The 18,771-nt window shown below is 39.9% G+C and overlaps 1 protein-coding gene across 5 annotated transcripts in view; it reads right to left on the bottom strand.

Moving 5' to 3' along the window:
• The window catches only part of TCERG1L (transcription elongation regulator 1 like), a 248,497-nt gene that overhangs the window by 37,019 nt on the left and 192,707 nt on the right, over positions 1–18,771 (bottom strand). For all 5 annotated transcript variants that reach the window (XM_039482841.1, XM_039482840.1, XM_039482839.1 and 2 more), the window contains 3 exons: positions 11,399–11,493; positions 9,540–9,628; positions 785–939 (listed from right to left, as the gene is read on the bottom strand). In XM_039482841.1, coding sequence (XP_039338775.1) covers positions 785–939; positions 9,540–9,628; positions 11,399–11,493 — 339 coding nt within the window. The remainder of the gene's footprint in view (positions 1–784; positions 940–9,539; positions 9,629–11,398; positions 11,494–18,771) is intronic.

The following is an 18,771-nucleotide window of genomic DNA, read 5'->3' on the forward strand; positions in this document are numbered from 1 at the left end:
GCAATTAAATAGGAGGTGGTAGATTAGAAATACAGTGAGTGAGCTGTGAGCACTAAAGCTGAAAGAAGTGGGTGGGATGGGATAGAGATGGGCAGGGGAAATTAGTTCATCAAATTGACTTTCTTCATGGCAGACCAGATGGCAAATCATTGTTCTCCAAGAAGTGATCTTTTAAAAAAAATACATTTGAAACACTTAACATGCACTACTGCAAAGCAAGTTCTCTCTTCAGTCAACACCAAGAATGTCATTCTGAAATCTACAGTGCTTGAGGGTTGATTGGCAAAGCCATTTTTGGATTGTGGTACTCACATGTCCGCCAAACCTTTCAGCAGTCCTCAGAGATTTACTTTTGGGATTATTTTCTTGCAGCTGGGTAAATAATCCTTTATTACTGTACAACTGCTTTTGGTAGAATGGTCAATAAGATATTTGCAGAAATCATGCTATCCTAACACATTCCTAAGGTATGTTTTGGAATTATGAGTGCATTAAAGGTAAAGACAAAGTCTTCGAAGGTGTTATTTTTTAAATCAAAGATTCTTTCAACATAAGAAGCCATCTATTTTTACTTCCTTGCTAATAATGAGAGAACTCCAGTACAAATGTTAGAATTTCAGTGTAAATAAAGATTTTGTAAGCAGCATCACTGTTAACAAAATACTTTACACAAAATCCAACAGGAAAATCATCATTCTGATAATTTTTACTTACTATATTTAACAATCAAGTTTCATTTAGCATTTAAGTTTAAATAGATGCAAATAATCACAGCTTTAGTTACTTGCTGAAGTTTCCAGCTTGCGTTTATGAGGTGGATCTTCAATGATTCTATTAATATCACCACGATTCTTTAGATCCACTGGTTTCTCCCATACTGACAGCTGCATTGTAGGGTTGAAGAAGAAGACTCGGTCATCTCCAGTCCAGACTACACACCTAATTTAATTAATGAACTATGCTTAGATAATCTCACATACACATAAAAACAAGATATTAAACTCATGGCTAATTCAATATTCTCCATAGTCATATACAGCCTGGGTGAAATTCACCTCAGGCTGATAGCCTGGCCAGGCTGATAGCCCTCCTCTCCAACTTAAGGCCTCTGCACTAAGGAAATTTCTCCCCATACTAATAAAATGTCATTATCAGTGGTCAGAACAATACATGGGCACATGCACACACACTCTCTCTCTCTCTCTCTCTCCCCCCAACAGGGAAAAAACAAACAAAAAAAGGGACCAAGGTAAAACAATGATGCTTATAACAACTGAGGCCAAGGTAAAGGATTACATTTCATATTTTCAAAATGTATCTGTGAAGGTGGTGAACCACAGAGGTCTCAAGCTGTTTTGCATAGTCAGTGCCTACTCAACACCCATATATGATAGATTCAGGGGGGTTGCCATTGGGTAGAAGGCAGCCACAGAAACCTCATGTGGCTGCCTCTGAGGTAGAAGGCCTAGCCAGAATTCCATTAGGTCTCCGTGGCCATGGATCCCAGCCAAACCCTACAGGGGTTCCACGCTACAAAAGACAGAAAGGGCCTGATCCAAAGTCCACTGAAATCAATAAAGAAACCCACCTCCCATTGATTTATTTGAGCTTTTGGACCAAATATGCAATGTGCCCAAGCCATGACTGCTATGCAAACCAGAATTTCCTGACTTGTGCAATTTAAATGTCAGCCTCCACATTGCATTAAATTAGTTCCTTGCATTAAATTTCCTTTTTAAAACAAGAAAAATATTATTTTAATAAGAGGTATTATATCACAATGATGGATATTCAAGTACACCTGGATGCACTTGATTAAACTTATAGTTTTTACAGACATATAGTACCATATATGCATCTGAAGCCTGTACTTTGTGCATACTTAAGAAAAATAGTATACAACACATATGCATTATGCCATTATAAAACACATATAAAGGCCCAGCTCCTGACCTCCTTGAATCAGAAACACCTGGCAAGAACTTATCTTATTAATGCAAGCTCTCCACCACTTGGCAGTTCTCAATGGCACAGGGGAATAGAGCTATCAAAAAGACATGCTTAAAACGAAACCTGCTCTGTGTAAAAGACTGAGAACACAAAAAGTGATATATAAATGCCAAGTCCTATTATTGGATAATTTGAAGTTTTCTGTGAACTAATAGTAAGAGAGCACCATTGACTGCCTGTCCTGGTAATAAAAAATATATATAACCTTTGGAGCGGCCTAAAGGGAGACTGTATATCTTTATAGTGCAGAAAACAGAGGCAAGAAGTGTTTTCTATTGGTAAAAGTAAGAAGATGAAAGTAATTAAGAATGCATTGTAAATTATGTGCATTCCCAAGGTAGAAGACAAAGTTGGAAGTGAACACAAAACTGTTGACTTCTCAGTTATAGTTATTCCTCGTACCTTTGGAGTTAAAATAGTGGGGACCTGATAAAAAGTTTAATGATTTTCATATTATTATAATATACAAATGCTTCAGCTTTGAAAATAGCATCCCAGAATGGCTGACCTATTCTTTTATGTGGTAATAATTAGGTGAAAACAACATTTGGTACCTTGTGTCTCAGAGCTACAGTTCTCAGTTCTATCACAGACACCGTTAATCAGATCAAGAACTCTAAATGTACCATTAAGCATTAGTCTTTGGCTCATAATAGATCAGGATAGAGTTGATGGAAGACTTTAGGAACAAGAAACCAAACTACCATAAATATCACAGTCCTACTGGCAGGCGCCTTAGAAGCCAAGCATTAGGAGGAAGAAGGGAGTAATTAGCAGTTAACTGATTTATTTAATAATGCGGTTACATTTCTCCCTTTACCTAAATCTGTGAATAATGGGCCCAATAGTGTCAAATGGTGCATGCCTCCTGCAAAATGCTGAGCACTCTCAATTGTAATTAGCTTTAATGGCCATTGAGCTCATTCAGCCCTTTTGCAGAATCTGTCCCCATAGGAGTACTATGTGGAGCTCATGGTGTGCTTCAAAAGCAGGAAGCCAGTATACTGTGAGTGTCACAGTCATGCCATCATACACATTTAGGACAGTCTCAGAACCTGCCAATTGTGCACATCAGCATCTCTGGCCAGGAGGAGATGAGTACAAGGCTATTTTCAAAAAGCTGTTGATGCTGCTCTCTAATAATTTAATAGTGACCTCTCCCATGCACAAGTTCAAAGTCTCTGATCTCACACACAGTTTCTACCACTTTGGGTGATGGGAGACCACATTCGAGGCTGATAAGATATTAGTCTTTTGAAGTGTACTGCTAGGCCATCTGGAGTCTCAGCATTTATCTAATAAAAACAAGGTGATTGCTAAAATGGAAATGGCACATTTCCACACCTGATTGAAAGACCAAGTAGGCATCTCTAGAGAGCTGTAAAAATGGATCCAAATGGCAGGTTCCTCATGAAGCCTTTTCATTTTCCATAACTAACCCAATTTGACATTTAATTTAAAAATAGTACCCCCTTCCCCCACATTACATATCACCTGTACCTCTTTGGCATAATAAAAATTTCATTATCCAAAAGGGACAATATGGTATTTGGTTTCAGTCACAGATCACAAACTGAAAGTGCAGATGATGCTATGTCCTTTACACTGGAATTATTTTTTAACTAAAATAATGACATTTAAATATGTAAGAAAATAACCGTACTATAACATATACTGTATTTACGTGTTAGTTAGGCAGGGTTAACTAATATTTCTGAGAACTGTTTAGTCATATAAACAAATCTGGCTAATTGTTGCCCTGCTCTAATCTCTCCTTTTTATTGGAATTTATTCATCAGGTGGAGGCCAGGAAATGTTTATGAGACCTGAAGTCCTTAAATTTGCTGATACCTTTTAGTCAGACATTAGTGTTCTGGTCTCATTAATATATGCTCTCCTCTGAGCAATCAACAATAGTTGGGTGCCCAAGTTGCCTCACACGTGCCATAAAACCATAGATTCATAGAATCGTAGGGTTGGAAGGGACCTCAGGAGGTCATCTATTCCAACCCCCTGCTCAAAGCAAGACCTAATCCCCAACTAAATAATCCCAGCCAGGGCTTTGTCAAGCCTAACCTTAAAAACCTCTAAGGATGGAGATTCCACCACCTCCCTAGGTAACCCATTCCAGTGCTTCACCATCCTCCTAGTGAAAAAGTTTTTCCTAATATCTAACCTAAACCTTTCCCACTGCAACTTGAGACCATTACTCCTTGTTCTGTCATCTGGTACCACTGAGAACAGTCTAGATCCATCCTCTTTGCAACCCCCTTTCAGGTAGTTGAAAGCAGCTATCAAATCCCCCCTCATTCTTCTCTTCTGCAGACTAAATAATCCCAGTTCCCTCAGCCTCTCCTCATAAATCATGTGCTCCAGCTTCCTAATCATTTTTGTTGCCCTCCGCTGGACTCTCTCCAACTTTTCCACATCCTTCTTGTAACGTGGAGCGCAAAACTGGACACAGTACTCCAGATGAGGCCTCACCAATGACGAATAGAGGGGAGTGATCACGTCAGGGCTGGCCCTAGGTTTTTTGCTGCCCCAAGCAAAATAAAATTTGGCTGCTCCCAGCCCTGCCCCCCCCCTGCACCTTCCTGCTGCCCCAGCCCTGGGCTCTCCCCCTCCACCTGCACCCCCTGCTGCCCCAGCTCTGGGCCTCCCCCTTCCCGCACCCCCCTGCCGCCCCAGCCCTGGGCTCTCCCCCCCCACCCGCACCCCCTGGCACCCACGCCTGGGCTCTCACACATCCTGTGCTGCACCAGCTCTGGGCACCCCCCTTTCCCTCAACCAGTGCTCCCTCCACCCCCAGCCACCCCAGCCCTGGGCTCTGCCCCTCCACCCGCACCCCTGCCACCCCAGCCCTGGACTCTTCCCCTCCTCCCCCACACCTGCACCCTCCTTCTGTCCCAGCCCTGGGTCACTGGTGACTTGCTCCCAGGGCGGGTCATTCAGCAGGAATTTTGGATGTGCACAGAACACAGACAGGATTGGTTCCCATATGGTTACAGAACTGCAGTAAAGTGGAACAATTTTCAGCTTGTGTGATTGGAGGATATCTGGATGCATATTATAAGACTGTCCTCCATAAATGAGGAAAAGTCAAGGTGCCTTTATTATTTTTTTGTTCCACTCTTTGTTTCTATGGGGAATTTGTCAATGCAATATCACTGTCTTTTAAACAACTAAAAAAAAAAAAGCAATGGCTGTTGAAAATAGCAATTCCAGTCCTAAAAACCACTGGGAAGCATTTCTTGCTCAATTTTATCTACTTTTTCTACATCAAATTACAGTGGATCAGTATATTTGATTTGGGAGAAATGAAGTAACAGCTGCCCAAATTGAGCTTGAGCACTCCTGAATTTTGAGGTGTTCAAATCTGGAAGGCAGGTGCTAGATTCTCTTTCTGAATATTAGCTAAATCTGGAAAGGAAAAGTCAATTTCTGCTTCCATGGCTCAGAAGTGGAAATCCTCCTACGTGCCTGGTACTGTATCTAAAGCTGCTCAGGTCCAGTAGAGCCTCCCCTCCCTTACTTTTCATTTTAAATTCTAGTGGGATCCACGTACCTCCCTTGCTAGGCTTCAGATAGAGAGGGGCACTGTCCATTTAGTCCACCCAATTCCTTCTTTGGGGGCTGCAAAGTGAGGTCACACCAGTATCCCTAAGCCAGTCTGGGGATGTCTTCTGAAGGGGATTTCTGGGGCAAAGCCTTCTACTCCTTGGGCATATTTGTTCCCCATTCACAGTGCCATCCCGCTGTAGCAGTGAGTTCAAGCTGCAGCATGAGGTTTCAGCTACCATCCTCCCTCCCCCCTTTCCTGTTGGTAGTGACCAAGGGAAATGCTGGGAAATGTAGTTCTTTCCCTGCTCCAGGGCTGGTTCTATAGGCAGGGAACTAACCAAGGAACTACAGCTCCCAGGGCCCCTGGTTGGTTCTCAGCTCCCAGGCTCAATCCCTGCTAGCTGCCGCCCCAAGCAGCTGCTTGCTTTGCTGGTGCCTAGAGCCGCCCCTGGATCACGCCCCTTGATCTGCTGGTAATGTTCCTACTTATACAGCCCAAAATGCCATTAGCCTTCTTGGCAACAAGGGCACACAGTTAACTCATATCCAGCTTCTCGTCCACAGTAACCCCAGTCCTTTTGATACCATCAGAGGTCAATCAAACTGGGGAGAAGAAAAGAGTGGAAGTGGTCCCTTCCCTTTGGCTCTCCCCTCTTCATCTTGCTCTTTCTCCAGTGGCCTCTTGTACCTTCACCGACTGTTTCCCCCTTCCCTTGTCCCTAGCCCTTGAAGCTCTCTCACTCTCTCTCTGCTCCTCTTCCATTTCAGGCCCTGAAAATGCTTCCTGAACTTTATGCACTGTCCATGGTCCCTATGACATCAATGGATCTACTCAGTGCATAAAGTTAAGCATTTGTCTTTGTAGGATTGGGGCCTTAGCAGCTAACCTTTTTATGTCCTCTTCCCATGGAGAATCCCATTCAGATTGGACATTCTCCCTAGGAGTTATAGAATGAAATGAAGGAAGGGAAAATTCCAGCTGAAAAAATTAGGCAAAAATTCCTAATGATGAAGATTCTGTTAGGCTGTGGAAAAGTCATCCATTGCAAGAGGTGAGGGAAGTGTAACTTCTTGGGACCTTTAAAAATAGACCGGACAAACCACTGGAAGCATAAATATAGTACAGGGAAACAAGTGGCCCCAGGGATGCGTAAAGTGACTAAGCAGTAGTTTTCCATCTCTGACTACTGTGGTATCTACTGTGGTAAGTAAATTAGTGGGCTGTTTCAGTTATAATGCATCACTGAAGTAGTTAATGTTGTCCTTTAAATTGTTATTGTGAGGCTTTATGATTAACATCCCACTGGGACTGACGAAACAAGTTCATAGCTCTCATAGCTATTTGTAATTACTAACTGTCTGAAGACAAAGGAAGACAGGCGTGAATAGTTACAATTTGAACTGCTGTTTTTGCAGACACAAGACATATCCTCTCTTTTCTGTGATTCCATGGCTGCTGAATTTTCTACAGAATTCATCAGCACTTGAAACAGAATTCTACATCACAACCTAAAGTTTTCATTAAAAGATTTAAAGTAGAGAGTCACAATGTGCTCCATCTCTTTCAATTCACTTTGATGATAAAAAAATAGTGTAAACCCAGCTTAACTCAACAACTAAATTTAGTTGCCCAAGCAGTGCAAAGCAGCCAGAGTGGACTGGTGAATTTGGGCCTAAATTTCTAGCCCTTATAGTTGTGAGGTGTATAAACTTCCAAATGTGAGTCAAATGTAAACCGATGCTGTGTTTTCTGCCTGAGTCTGTGTACAGATTGCCTGCAGCAACAGCTCTAAGAAGCACAAGTTGCTCTTATTCACTGTAATGGGATGTTAACTTCAAATAACATGCTTCACATGTATTTGTTATTCATTCTATGATATTTACTATATTTATATATATATATAAAATCAAAGTAAAATATTTATTTTATGTTGCAAAATTGGTCAATTTCACTGGATATCTGGAGGAACTATATTTATTTAAAATAGTTTTAAATACAACACATTGTATGTAAAACATATTAATGGGATTCCATACATTTTAAATATCCACATTACAACACATGTTCATCAATGCTTTTACAAAGCACTACAAGTGGCTTACTTTTCTTCTTTTCAGGTGACCAGACAAAGGAGGGTTTCACTCTACTTTGCAACTGTTTTGCCTGAATAAGAAGTGCAGGATGGGGCTCAGAATTAGCTACATTCCATTACCTTTGGCACTATGTGTTGAATGCCCTACAAGACTAAGAGGGGCTGGCAGCACATTAACAATTGAAAACTCACCTTTTGGTTTGTTTTAAGTGGCACAACCTCCAGCCCCACTCAGGTTTCTCCAGTATGACACCCCAGCATACACCTAGTGATGTTACATCAACCATGGAATCCTGTGGAAGCATGGAGCCAACCTATAGGTGGAGAGGGGTTGAAGTAAATTCCAGGCTTTTGTTGAACTTGTTAATGTATTTAGCTATTTGGCATGGCTTTGTAAACCTGTTCTTAAAGAACTATTTTACATCCCAAAGGGTGTAAATTATATAGACACCCCACACAGGCATGCTCCATGTTCCAGTGTGATTCATGGTGGATCTGAGGGCATCAGCATGGTGCATGTTGGGTATTGCCACATCAAGCAGGGGACGACTGTCAGTAATAGGGCTAGTCATTGTGGGACCTAATAGAAAGGACCAGAGATTGTGATTCCATTACTCCCTTTGAGTAATGTCTTGCTCATCAAATAGTCTTACTGAAATCAATGGCACTATTAGAAAAGTAAGGTATTACTCATTATGAGTAAGGGTATCACAAATCAGGATCAAAGAAATGTGCTATTTCAACTGATGTGCTGAATGGCCCTTTCACCATTCTACACAAGCTTCTCAAGATGATGGAATGCTGTGAATTCCTTTTGCAGGTTTCCAGTTGATTACAGACTCTACTATACAAGAATGGATCACTAGGATATGCTACAAATGGCTTATGATACTGTTGGATTTAAATGGTTTCAGTTCCCTAGGTATCACCATTTTCACATGGTAGCAGATGTCATGAAGAGGAGTGGTTATCAAGGATCTTAAACATAGGTCATAATTAATGATTACATTATGCTGTATGTATGTCATGTTGACCTACAATAAGACACAATATAATAATAAATCATAATTATAGATATTTACATAGGACCTTTTATCCAGAGATCCCACAAATCTCTACAAACCGATGAAAACAACAGGGATCACTTCCCTCTGCCACTAAAATGCAGCCATGTCTGGGGTAAAGAAAAGAAACACACACACACACACACACACACACAGAGTTCAGGACAGAAAGTAAAGAATTATCTTTGTCCAGTTGAGACCACAGAGGGGTTTTAGTTAGGCAGATTGCCTGAATTGGGATTTGGACAGAAAAACAAGCTCACAGGACACAAGTTACTCATAAATATCACCTGAGATCTACTACAAACCTGCAAGACAATGAGTTTCCTCAACTCCCACTGAAGTCACTGGGAGATGAGGATGATCAGGCCCTAAATAATCAATAGCATTTCGTGCAGTACTAAAGTTGTCTCTTCCGGTCATTCAAGCACTAACCAGAGCTGATCCTCCTTATTTGTGAGATCTGATAAGATCAGAGCTCGAGCTAGTGATATGAACTATCAAAAAAACCACAATCATTACATTCTTAAGCCTGAGTTGGTATCAGGTGCAAACTCAACCTTTCTTACAAATGCTTGATAGCTGTCTTAGACTGTACATGTGGCTATGTCCTACCATTTTGTGTAACTATATGAATAGTGATGTAAATCTACAAAGCCACTTTGTAAAAGAAAATAGTGCAATAATGTTAAACATCCAGAATTGTATTACTGTTGCTGCTATGCATTCAGAAAGACACAGACTATCAATATATGTTTGGCAATAACAATGATATTGATGAGTCATTATTATTCGTCCTGAATATACTTACCATGGTGATCCTGGTACAGGAGTAGATGCCACAGGCTTGTTGCCATTTGATATGCTATCATCTTCATTTACTAGTTTCAAAGGATGATCCTTGACATAGAAAGACACAAAAATTAGTCAGAAAGTGAAACTGATCTCAGGAGTGCAACTATTATACAAACAACTCTGTTTAAACTGGAAGTGGATTATTAAATCATCATTATACCACTGGAGACCATATGGACAACCATCTACCTCTAAACCAGCTAGGTTAGATTGGAAAGAATATAAACACTGCCCTATTTGGAATGTTATGCATGCAAAGCTTGAGAGATAAAGAGCCTTCCATATACAGCACAGGTGATAGCTCATTTGGAATACTGTGTATAATTTTGTGCATTTCACCATAACTAGGACAGGCCACATCATCATCATCAGAAAGAAATCAACCAACCATGTGGGCTGGAATACCCAGAAAGCTCAGGATCAGGTGGGGCTTTGGAACCAGAAAGCCAGCTAAGAGTGCAGAGTGCTCTGAAGAAACATGCAGGGGCAAAGAAAACTTGCACATCTGGACGGGTGTGACAAAAAGGCTAGAAGGGAAGGGGTGCTGGTGCATGTGCCTTGGGTTGACAGCAAAACACTCTTGTTTGGCAGTGAAGAGCATGTGGTTGCAGGAGGCAGTTTGCATGGTAAGCAACTGGAACTGCTGGAAGTCAGGCATCAGGGGAGTTGAGGGTGCTCTGCATAAGTTAATAATTCAGTTATTTCTATTAATAATTCAGTCATCTACTATTTGTAGACAATTTTGCCTTACTTTGCTCAAGGATAATGCTGTTGAGAGTGATTCTCCACAGGCCTGTGTGTATGTCTGACAACCGTTCTTATGATACCAGCCATTGCCCTTTAGCTGGAAGCCTGGCATATATAGACCAGTTAACTATTTGAAAATTGCAGACAGGCAATCTCCTAAACATTTATTTATCAGGTCATCTGGAAAGCTACAGGTAATAAGTGTTTTAAGGGTTAAAAAATCAATCTATATCAGTAGCTTAAAGAAATGAATGGAACAGAGGAAGGGGATGCTATGATAGCTCCCATGCAGTGTCAATGCTTGAGAGGATGTAATATGATTAAAAAATAATAAGCACATATACAGAGCTCTTAATCTTCAAAGTACTTTACAAATTTTAAGCACTCAATAATGCTTCTGAGAACCAGTGCAGCACTCTGGAGCAGCTGCAGTCTGAGGGATGATGGACTGAGACATTATGATTATATAAAGCATAATGTCTCCAAGGTGCTACAGGAGGGTGGGATAGGAATGGGAGTGGAGAGAATGAAACACACTGAACAGCGGCACTTGCTATACCCTTCCAAAAGGTTGAGGGTGTTCTCTGTGCAGTTTGGGGATCTCTAGATGCTTGATGTTGGGGCCTTGGGGATCCTGATTCTCCGTCATTTAAATTGGCATATAAAGGGACAAAAAGAGCTGGTCTCTATTAAAGTGTTGCCTTAATGTCCCCTCTCCTTCACTCTCCAACTCTATTTAGAACGTACAAGGTTACAAAACTGAAAGAGATTGGATGGGTAGATAGAAAGAAAGTCTCCCACAACGTCTATGGAACTAAAACACTTTCAGAATTAAAGGGAACTCTAGTCTTCTCTTTAGTTTCCCATCAACTGAGTTTCACACACAGACATACCCCACACCCTCTCACTCATGCACAAACATAAACAAGTCTAGAAAAATAGGGAGTAGGGAACACTCCTGACTTGATAGGAAGAGCTCCAGATCACATGATAGTCCTTTACTCAATCTCTGATTTCCACAGTTCAATATTTTAAAAATGAGAACAAAATCCATAATGAGAATCAGACCTTATCCTCATCATTCTCTGTTGGCTTGCTTTTCCTGTCGGTATGTAAAATCAATGTTGGTGGGCAGGAGGCTCTGCTTGATTCTTTGCCTTTATCTGTAAGGGGAAAAAATATATATATATATTTAAATTCACAATAAACATATTTCTAATGACCCACTGATATATATCAAGAGTTTATATTCTATCACTTGGGAGCTTAGAGTTTAGCTGTAAAGACAGAGTCCCCATTAGTGAATAAGCTGGATGGTGAGACAAAACGTTCCGTTATTTAAAATGAGTGATTGTGGTGTTTGCTAGAAGTGATCTATTCAGTTTCCAAGCGTATGCGGCCACATCACGGGACCTGCTTGAATACTCTGTAAGGTGTTGGGATGAAGTTGCACTAACAGTGCTAGGTCAGGGATAGAACAATGAGCCTGTAGTGCTGGAAAATACAGGAAATATAAGCATTCATGGGCTGTCTGGACTGTGTGTTTATGAAATCCATCCTAGCACATCACCCAATTCAGGACAGCATGTTTTTTCTAGAACAAGGAATATGGAGAACTCCACGGAGATCTGAATCTTCTCCTACCTACCTCAAAACTCCCTCCCCACACAAAAGGAAAGGACTATATTACATTACAAAATGTTGACATAAATTAACACATTTTACTGTGCTGCATTCAAACACACCATAACTTGCTGAGTATTTATTGTACTGTAGTCTCCATTCTGCTCCTATGGAAGTCAATGGCAAAACTGTCTTTGAGTTCTACAGAAGCATGATCATTTGTCCTTAGCTGCTTAGAAGCTGGAAAATCTTTTGGAAGTTCATTGTCTCCAAAGTTGGTTGGGCTATCGTTTCCTCAGTACAGTAAATTGTTTTAAGCAAACATTTAAGGGACTGACTGAAGTCTAGCTGCTTAACAAAAGTGGCCTAATAAATGGAGTATAAAAATGCATTCAATAAGTTTGGGGATATCTTAAAGTTGTTCTTTAAAACAGGAGGTTCATAATTAGAGTGGTCTTCAGTACTACAGATTTAATTCTATTTACTGCTGTGTACCTTAATCAATTATACCCATACAAAGTGACTGCAAATTGGGTGTAAAATAATGCCATATCAGAATAGTGCATCTTACACTCACTTTTGCATAGGGGCAAACAGCAACATAAGGAGTACAGGCAGTGGAGAACTAGCCCCTGACTTGTGTGAAAAAAAGTGTTCAAAATGGAGGATAGGATACTTTGGCTCTTTCCTACAATACTACTTTGCCACTCAGTGAAGACAATGAAGTTACATTGGTGAGTAGCAGAGTGGATAGCCAGACCTATGCACACACACACAAATTTCCCCTTGTTAATGGACAAATTTAGCTCCAGAAAAGATAAGATCTGGACTATTTTTGATCCTTAAAAGAGAATGTCTCTCCTCAGTCTCCTTTCCCTGATATGTCTATTTATTGATTCCTTCATCATTAACTTGCACTCCCTCCGTAATCACATTGTATTGGATGTGCTTTAAGCTTTAAGCTTTTGAAACTCAATTGACTTAATTGGAATTACCCCAGTGTGAGTGAGTGAGTGGAGACATATGCCCTATACACTGTATTACAAAATCTGGATACAGGATTGCCACTTCTTACTAGAAATTTTTAGCAGAAAAAGTGATTAACCACTGGAATAAACTTCTAAAGGAAGTGTTGGCTTCTCAATCTTTGGATGTCTTCAGATCAAGATTGGATTCCTATATGGAAGATATGCTTTAACCAAATACAACTTATTAGGTTCAATGCAGAGATGAAATTCTAGGGTCTGTGATATACAGATCAGAATAGATGATCTAATGCTCCTTTCTGGCCTTAAAATCTATTAATCTATCAAATGGACCCCTCACCAGGAAGTTCAGATCTCCAAAGTTCAGGGATATTTAGCTGTAAAGTTTCTCTGTTTGGAATCCTCCACTACATCACACCAAGCAGTGATGATGCTTCAACATATCCAAACTAAAATTTCCTGCAGTAGCATTTACATATAAAATAAACATTACCATATTTTCCTAAATTCGTAGATGAAGAGCTCTGATCATGAGAGCCCTGTACAAATTATCGAAAGGAGAACTGGATCATAAAGAAATGAGTTTTCTAACTACACACCCTTTGGGACTATAGTGCATCTGAGAGCCCTTGGCAAATATTAAGCCTGCTTCACAATGAGATAGCCATTTTATATTTTGTCACTTACTAATATTAACAGATTATTCATAATCCAAGCAATAGTTTATACTTGAACTCTCAAAGAGATCTGTTAACACTATAACATAAAAATGAGGAGATGCTTCCATCTTAGATCCAGCTTGGTGGGATGAGGGCAAACCACAAGGGCATTCCAACATCCTGGTTGCCAACCACCTTAGCTTGGAGTCCAGCAACGGTTGTCAATCTGCAAACTATAGTCTCTGACTTTTGTTCAGTATCTTACAAAAGGTATATTTGCAATGATTATTGGAGAATTCATTATAAAGTATGATTACTGTAATGCTCTTTCGAGAATGCATTATAAAGCAGAACCACATACAAGAATACTACACACAAATAGTATGGATGTTACGCAGAGTCCAGAGCGTGAACATGTCAGTAAGCTCATAACAGAAAACAAAATGACACCAACAAGCATGCACAAGAAAATTCCAGCCTGACCATTACTCTCCTAATAAGTGAACAGAGACATTCTCCTTTTATCTATGATTTCTCCAGTGAAGTCTTCCCACTGGCATTCTCCGTTATTCGTAGGAAGAATGACTCCAGCCAGTGCTGGTGTGCTTCCCCTCAGCACACACTTCTCAAAATCACAATACAGCCATTATTTTGTACATAATGAATAGGTAGGAGAACCTGATTTTTAGAGTGATTAATCTCACTCACATTGTTTTGCTTAACATTGTAAAATGAGATTAGAGCTGCGAACAGCTCATCTGACATATCAGCCTCTCACAGATCCCCTCACCCAAGTCTAAGGGCTTGCATCCCATACTTCTAGGAAACAAGAAGCTTGATGTTTTCCCCAGACTGTATTAAAGTCATGATGAATGAGAAATATACATTTTAAAAAAAGCAAACACCACTCTGGAGAAAAAGTGCTGAAGCATGAAAATATTTGACACTGCTCCACCAAAGTGAAAATATATATCTTAGGGGGTGATGGAGAAATCACTTTTTCCAGAAAGGACTTGGATTAGGTGTTCTCATGTTAAATGTTATGGGTAATCAGGAGGAAGACTGAATACATTTATCAATTGATTTCCCCATTAGAGCAGGGAAGAGTGCAGAGTGGGTATTACATATCCAAATAATCTCTAAATATATTTTCCTACACTAGACACCTGTTAATACTGGAACAAAGCATTAAGGCCAAGAGTCATGTCTGATATAACACAATGAAGTCACACCTGGCACGAATTTGACTGTAAGTATTCCAAACTATGTTTCACCATATTGAATTTCTCAACATGCTAATCTCACATACAGAAAGTTTCCCAGATCAAAAGGAACACCACAGTGATTCTGGTAGATGAAACTTCAAACATGCTGAGAAGGAGGCTGCGGTGGGCATAAATATGTAATTGAAGAGAGATGTTTTCTTAGGGCGGAGCATCCTGGAATGATGCGGAGCATCCTGCACTGATGAATGACTATGCTTTTTGTGTTTTGGTTCTGCTGCTGATTATAATAGAGTGAGTCATGGGGCTCTCTCTCCTCGCCACTCACAACTCTCTCTCCTGAAGACTTTACTTTTATTTTTATTGTTTGTCCTTTTCCTTCATCTGTAGTAAATGTTCTCATTAGATTGAAAAATAAATTTTGTTCTATTTTTTTTTGGGGGGGGAAACCCTTCAAAACCTGTTTGTTAACAAAACTAGAGAGAAGTGACATTTGAGAATCCAAGCTGACTCTCACCATCATTAGAGAAATATCCGAGATGACTCTCACGATCATTAGAGAAATATAGAGGATTCACCTACGAGAACCTAATCCAGACTCAACTCTGATATTATGTTATCACTGTTCTAGAGTTGACACCTCTGAAATCTTTCTCAGATTTGCAATTTCTTCTGAATTGTTTCACAAAGTCATTCCTGTCCATTAGCTCTGCTCTATGATATCTTTCCATTAGTTTGATTCTCTCTTCAGTGTCAGCCTCAGAGCCAACTTATGGTTGTTTGTCTTTGCTTTATTTTCAATACCACAATAAGTTTAGTTCTCTGCTTGTATTTTACCAGTGAAATCCCAGACGTTCACCATTTTATCTGAAACTGCAGAAGCAATGGACAAACAAAATGTGTTATTCATAAATTTCTACCCCACCGATAGGGATTTTTAAATTAAATATTCTTAATGTGCCTGCTGAAAATGCTGGAGAAATTTCCTTTTGTAGTAGGTACTCCTTTAACAGACATTGATTTTGCTGCAGCTTCAGAGGCGTGTGGATTAACCTGAGTACTCTAGGCTTTTTACACACATAATTGCCTCTGGTGCTGTGCCTATTCTAGCACAGCAGAACTTATTCTATAGCTCTCTGAGGGCTAGCGCTAGTGTAAAATATAACATGTCTAAGTACTCCTTGCTTTGTGCTCTTCCACAAACTCTGATGCTCTTGTCATGAAATAATCCCTGTGTGGAAAACAGAATTATTTAATGATGGAATAGTCAAGACACTAGATGACTATAAGGTAAAGTAACAAAATACTCCTAATTACATAATTATAATCAGAAGCAAGAAAACGTGAGGCAAAATCTTTTGTACATGAATGCCTAATAAAATGGGGATTGTGATTTTTTTTCCTCCCAGTTTACGGGAAATCACAATAGCGCTTCCTCCAGTTCTTCCTTCTGACTTGGATGATCCAAGGAAGAAGCTATTTTATGTTTTACTGAGTATTAATCACTGTTCTGGTTTCAAAATTGGCCAAGATCTCTTTGTTTCTTATTCAGATGTATTTATATATATAACGTATATATTTATAAGTGTGTGTGAGGAGCTCAAAGGAAAGAAAGAAGGCATTAGTAAGTTTAAACAGTCACAGTTGTAATTTAATTGGTAAATATAATAAATTCTTTTGGTACATACATGCAGGGCCGGCTCCAGCTCAGCAAGCAGGTGCTTGGGGTGGCGAAGGGGTAGGGGCGGCTCGTCGGGCTCTTTGGCGGCAAGTCCCTCGGTCCCTCTCAGAGGGAAGGACCTGCCACTGAATTGCTGCCAAAGAAGAAAGTAGCGCGGTGGAGCTGCCGCCGATCACGATTGTGACTTTTTTTTTTTCCCCACTGCTTGGGGCGCAAAAACCCTGGAGCCAGCCCTGCATATACGAAATATTGTTGCATATGGGATGGGACACTTAACTCAGCAACTCCTCAACACTTTGTTCATAGACCTGAAATTGTAGGAATTAATCAAATGAGATACACAAAGATATGACTACATCCCAAGCAGCACACACACGATTACTAAATTGCTGCTGAGATACTGACATTAGTGAATGGTGACATGGTGACAAAAAATGGAGGCCTACAAATTCAGCCAATGTTCTTGTATTTTTATATATATGGGCATCTAACCTTCACTCCACCCAAATATCTCCCACTCCAGACAGAATCCTGGCACCAGTGCAATATACTCAAATGGAAGGTATGTGACTGCAGATAGGATTATACACATACTCACAAAGAACAATGACTTTATGTAAAAACAATAAGAGGGAGTTGAATGTTAACCAATAAGTATGGCTTCCAGACCTTTGTGTCTCTCTTTCTTTTCTTCTGTCAGAAGTAACCTGGTTGTTAAATTCCACATTTATAGCCAAATGTAATGTTTTTCCTTGTGGAAAGGAGGAATTGAAAAGCTTTAAAATATCCTAAAATTCTATAGTCCTGCTCATGGGAATGGGGTGGTGGAGAGAGGAAGTATGATCCAGGATGGTAACATTGAAGATTAGATTTTGTGTGTGTGTGTGCAAGATTGGATGTTTTTTTCTAAAAGCTATGTTCTAGGAATTATTTTCTGAAAGTTCTGGCATCCAACTTGTGGTTCCCAAGCTCCAGTCTGTCTTCTGTCTCTGACCCACTGGTATCCTCACCTCACCTGACCTGACTCTGGTTCCTGACTCGTGATTCTGATCTCCAGTTTGCCTACTGCATCTGATCTTCCAGTAACCTGACTCAGCTGACTCTTGACTCCTGTCCCGTGACTGTGGACTCTGACTCTGCCCACATGAGAGACCCCATGTGACAATACATTTGCACAAAACTTTTGGAAAACAGTTTTGAATAGTGAAGGAATTCAACATTCTGACAACAGACCATTCATAAACAGGGGAAAGGGCTAACTTCACCAGACTCACTGCATGTTTCATAGATTTTAAAGCCATAAGAAACCCCCATAACCCTCTATTCTAACTTTCTGGACAGCACAGGCCATAGAATTTCAGCCAAGTGATCCCTGCATCTGACCCCAAAAAATTGAAGTAGAACTAGAGTACATCTAGCTGAGAATTGTTCTTTCAGCTCAAGTCATGTTGAACTAATAAGGCAGCCTAAGAACTAGAAAAACAATCCATTAGAACTGGATTTGTCAGATAGGAAAGTAAGGTTTAGAGAATCCACTCTATACAGTGGGAAGGAAGCCTGCACTGCCTATATGGGGAATCTACTGAAATGAAGGACATCAAACAAGATGCATGTTTACCCTCTCTTCAAGTTGGTACACTTCTCTTCTACAGATTTATTCTTCTCCTTTTAATCAATTCTTTTTCCACTTCAATTTTAAATAAGTGTATAAAATATTCCACAGTATAACACTAATGATGCCATTATATATTTTCAGCATAATCAGACATTTTTTTCTAAACTTATCACCTTAATTAACAATGATATACTGCTGTAGTTGCTTTACTGCCACCTACTGGTATACTGGAAACTGTGCAAAAACAATAACTGATTTCTCCAACTTGTTGCAGATAGAGCTGAATGAATAATATATTTTTACAGTGTAAAAGTAAAAGTTGTATCAGCAACATTATCATGGCTGCTAATAGTATGTTGCTAATAGTATGTGATAATGTCTGTACACATTTTATTAACAATAAGACTATAGGAGCTACGTATTTAACCAAAAGGGGAAAACAAAACCAAGTAGGAAAGGCAGCATTCATGTGAATGCATGCTATTCCTATCATTTATGCTAATTAACTGTAATGATTCTGGACCAGATCCTCAGCTGGTGGTAAAGCAGGAAAGCATCAATGAAAACAACAGAGCATGGCCTATTTACACCATCTTATATGCTGACTCTCAGATCCGAGATTCCTTAGACAGCATTATTATCATCCAGTTCTTG

Source organism: Mauremys reevesii, linkage group 7, assembly GCF_016161935.1.
Source record: "Mauremys reevesii isolate NIE-2019 linkage group 7, ASM1616193v1, whole genome shotgun sequence".
NCBI classification, from domain to species: domain Eukaryota; kingdom Metazoa; phylum Chordata; order Testudines; family Geoemydidae; genus Mauremys; species Mauremys reevesii.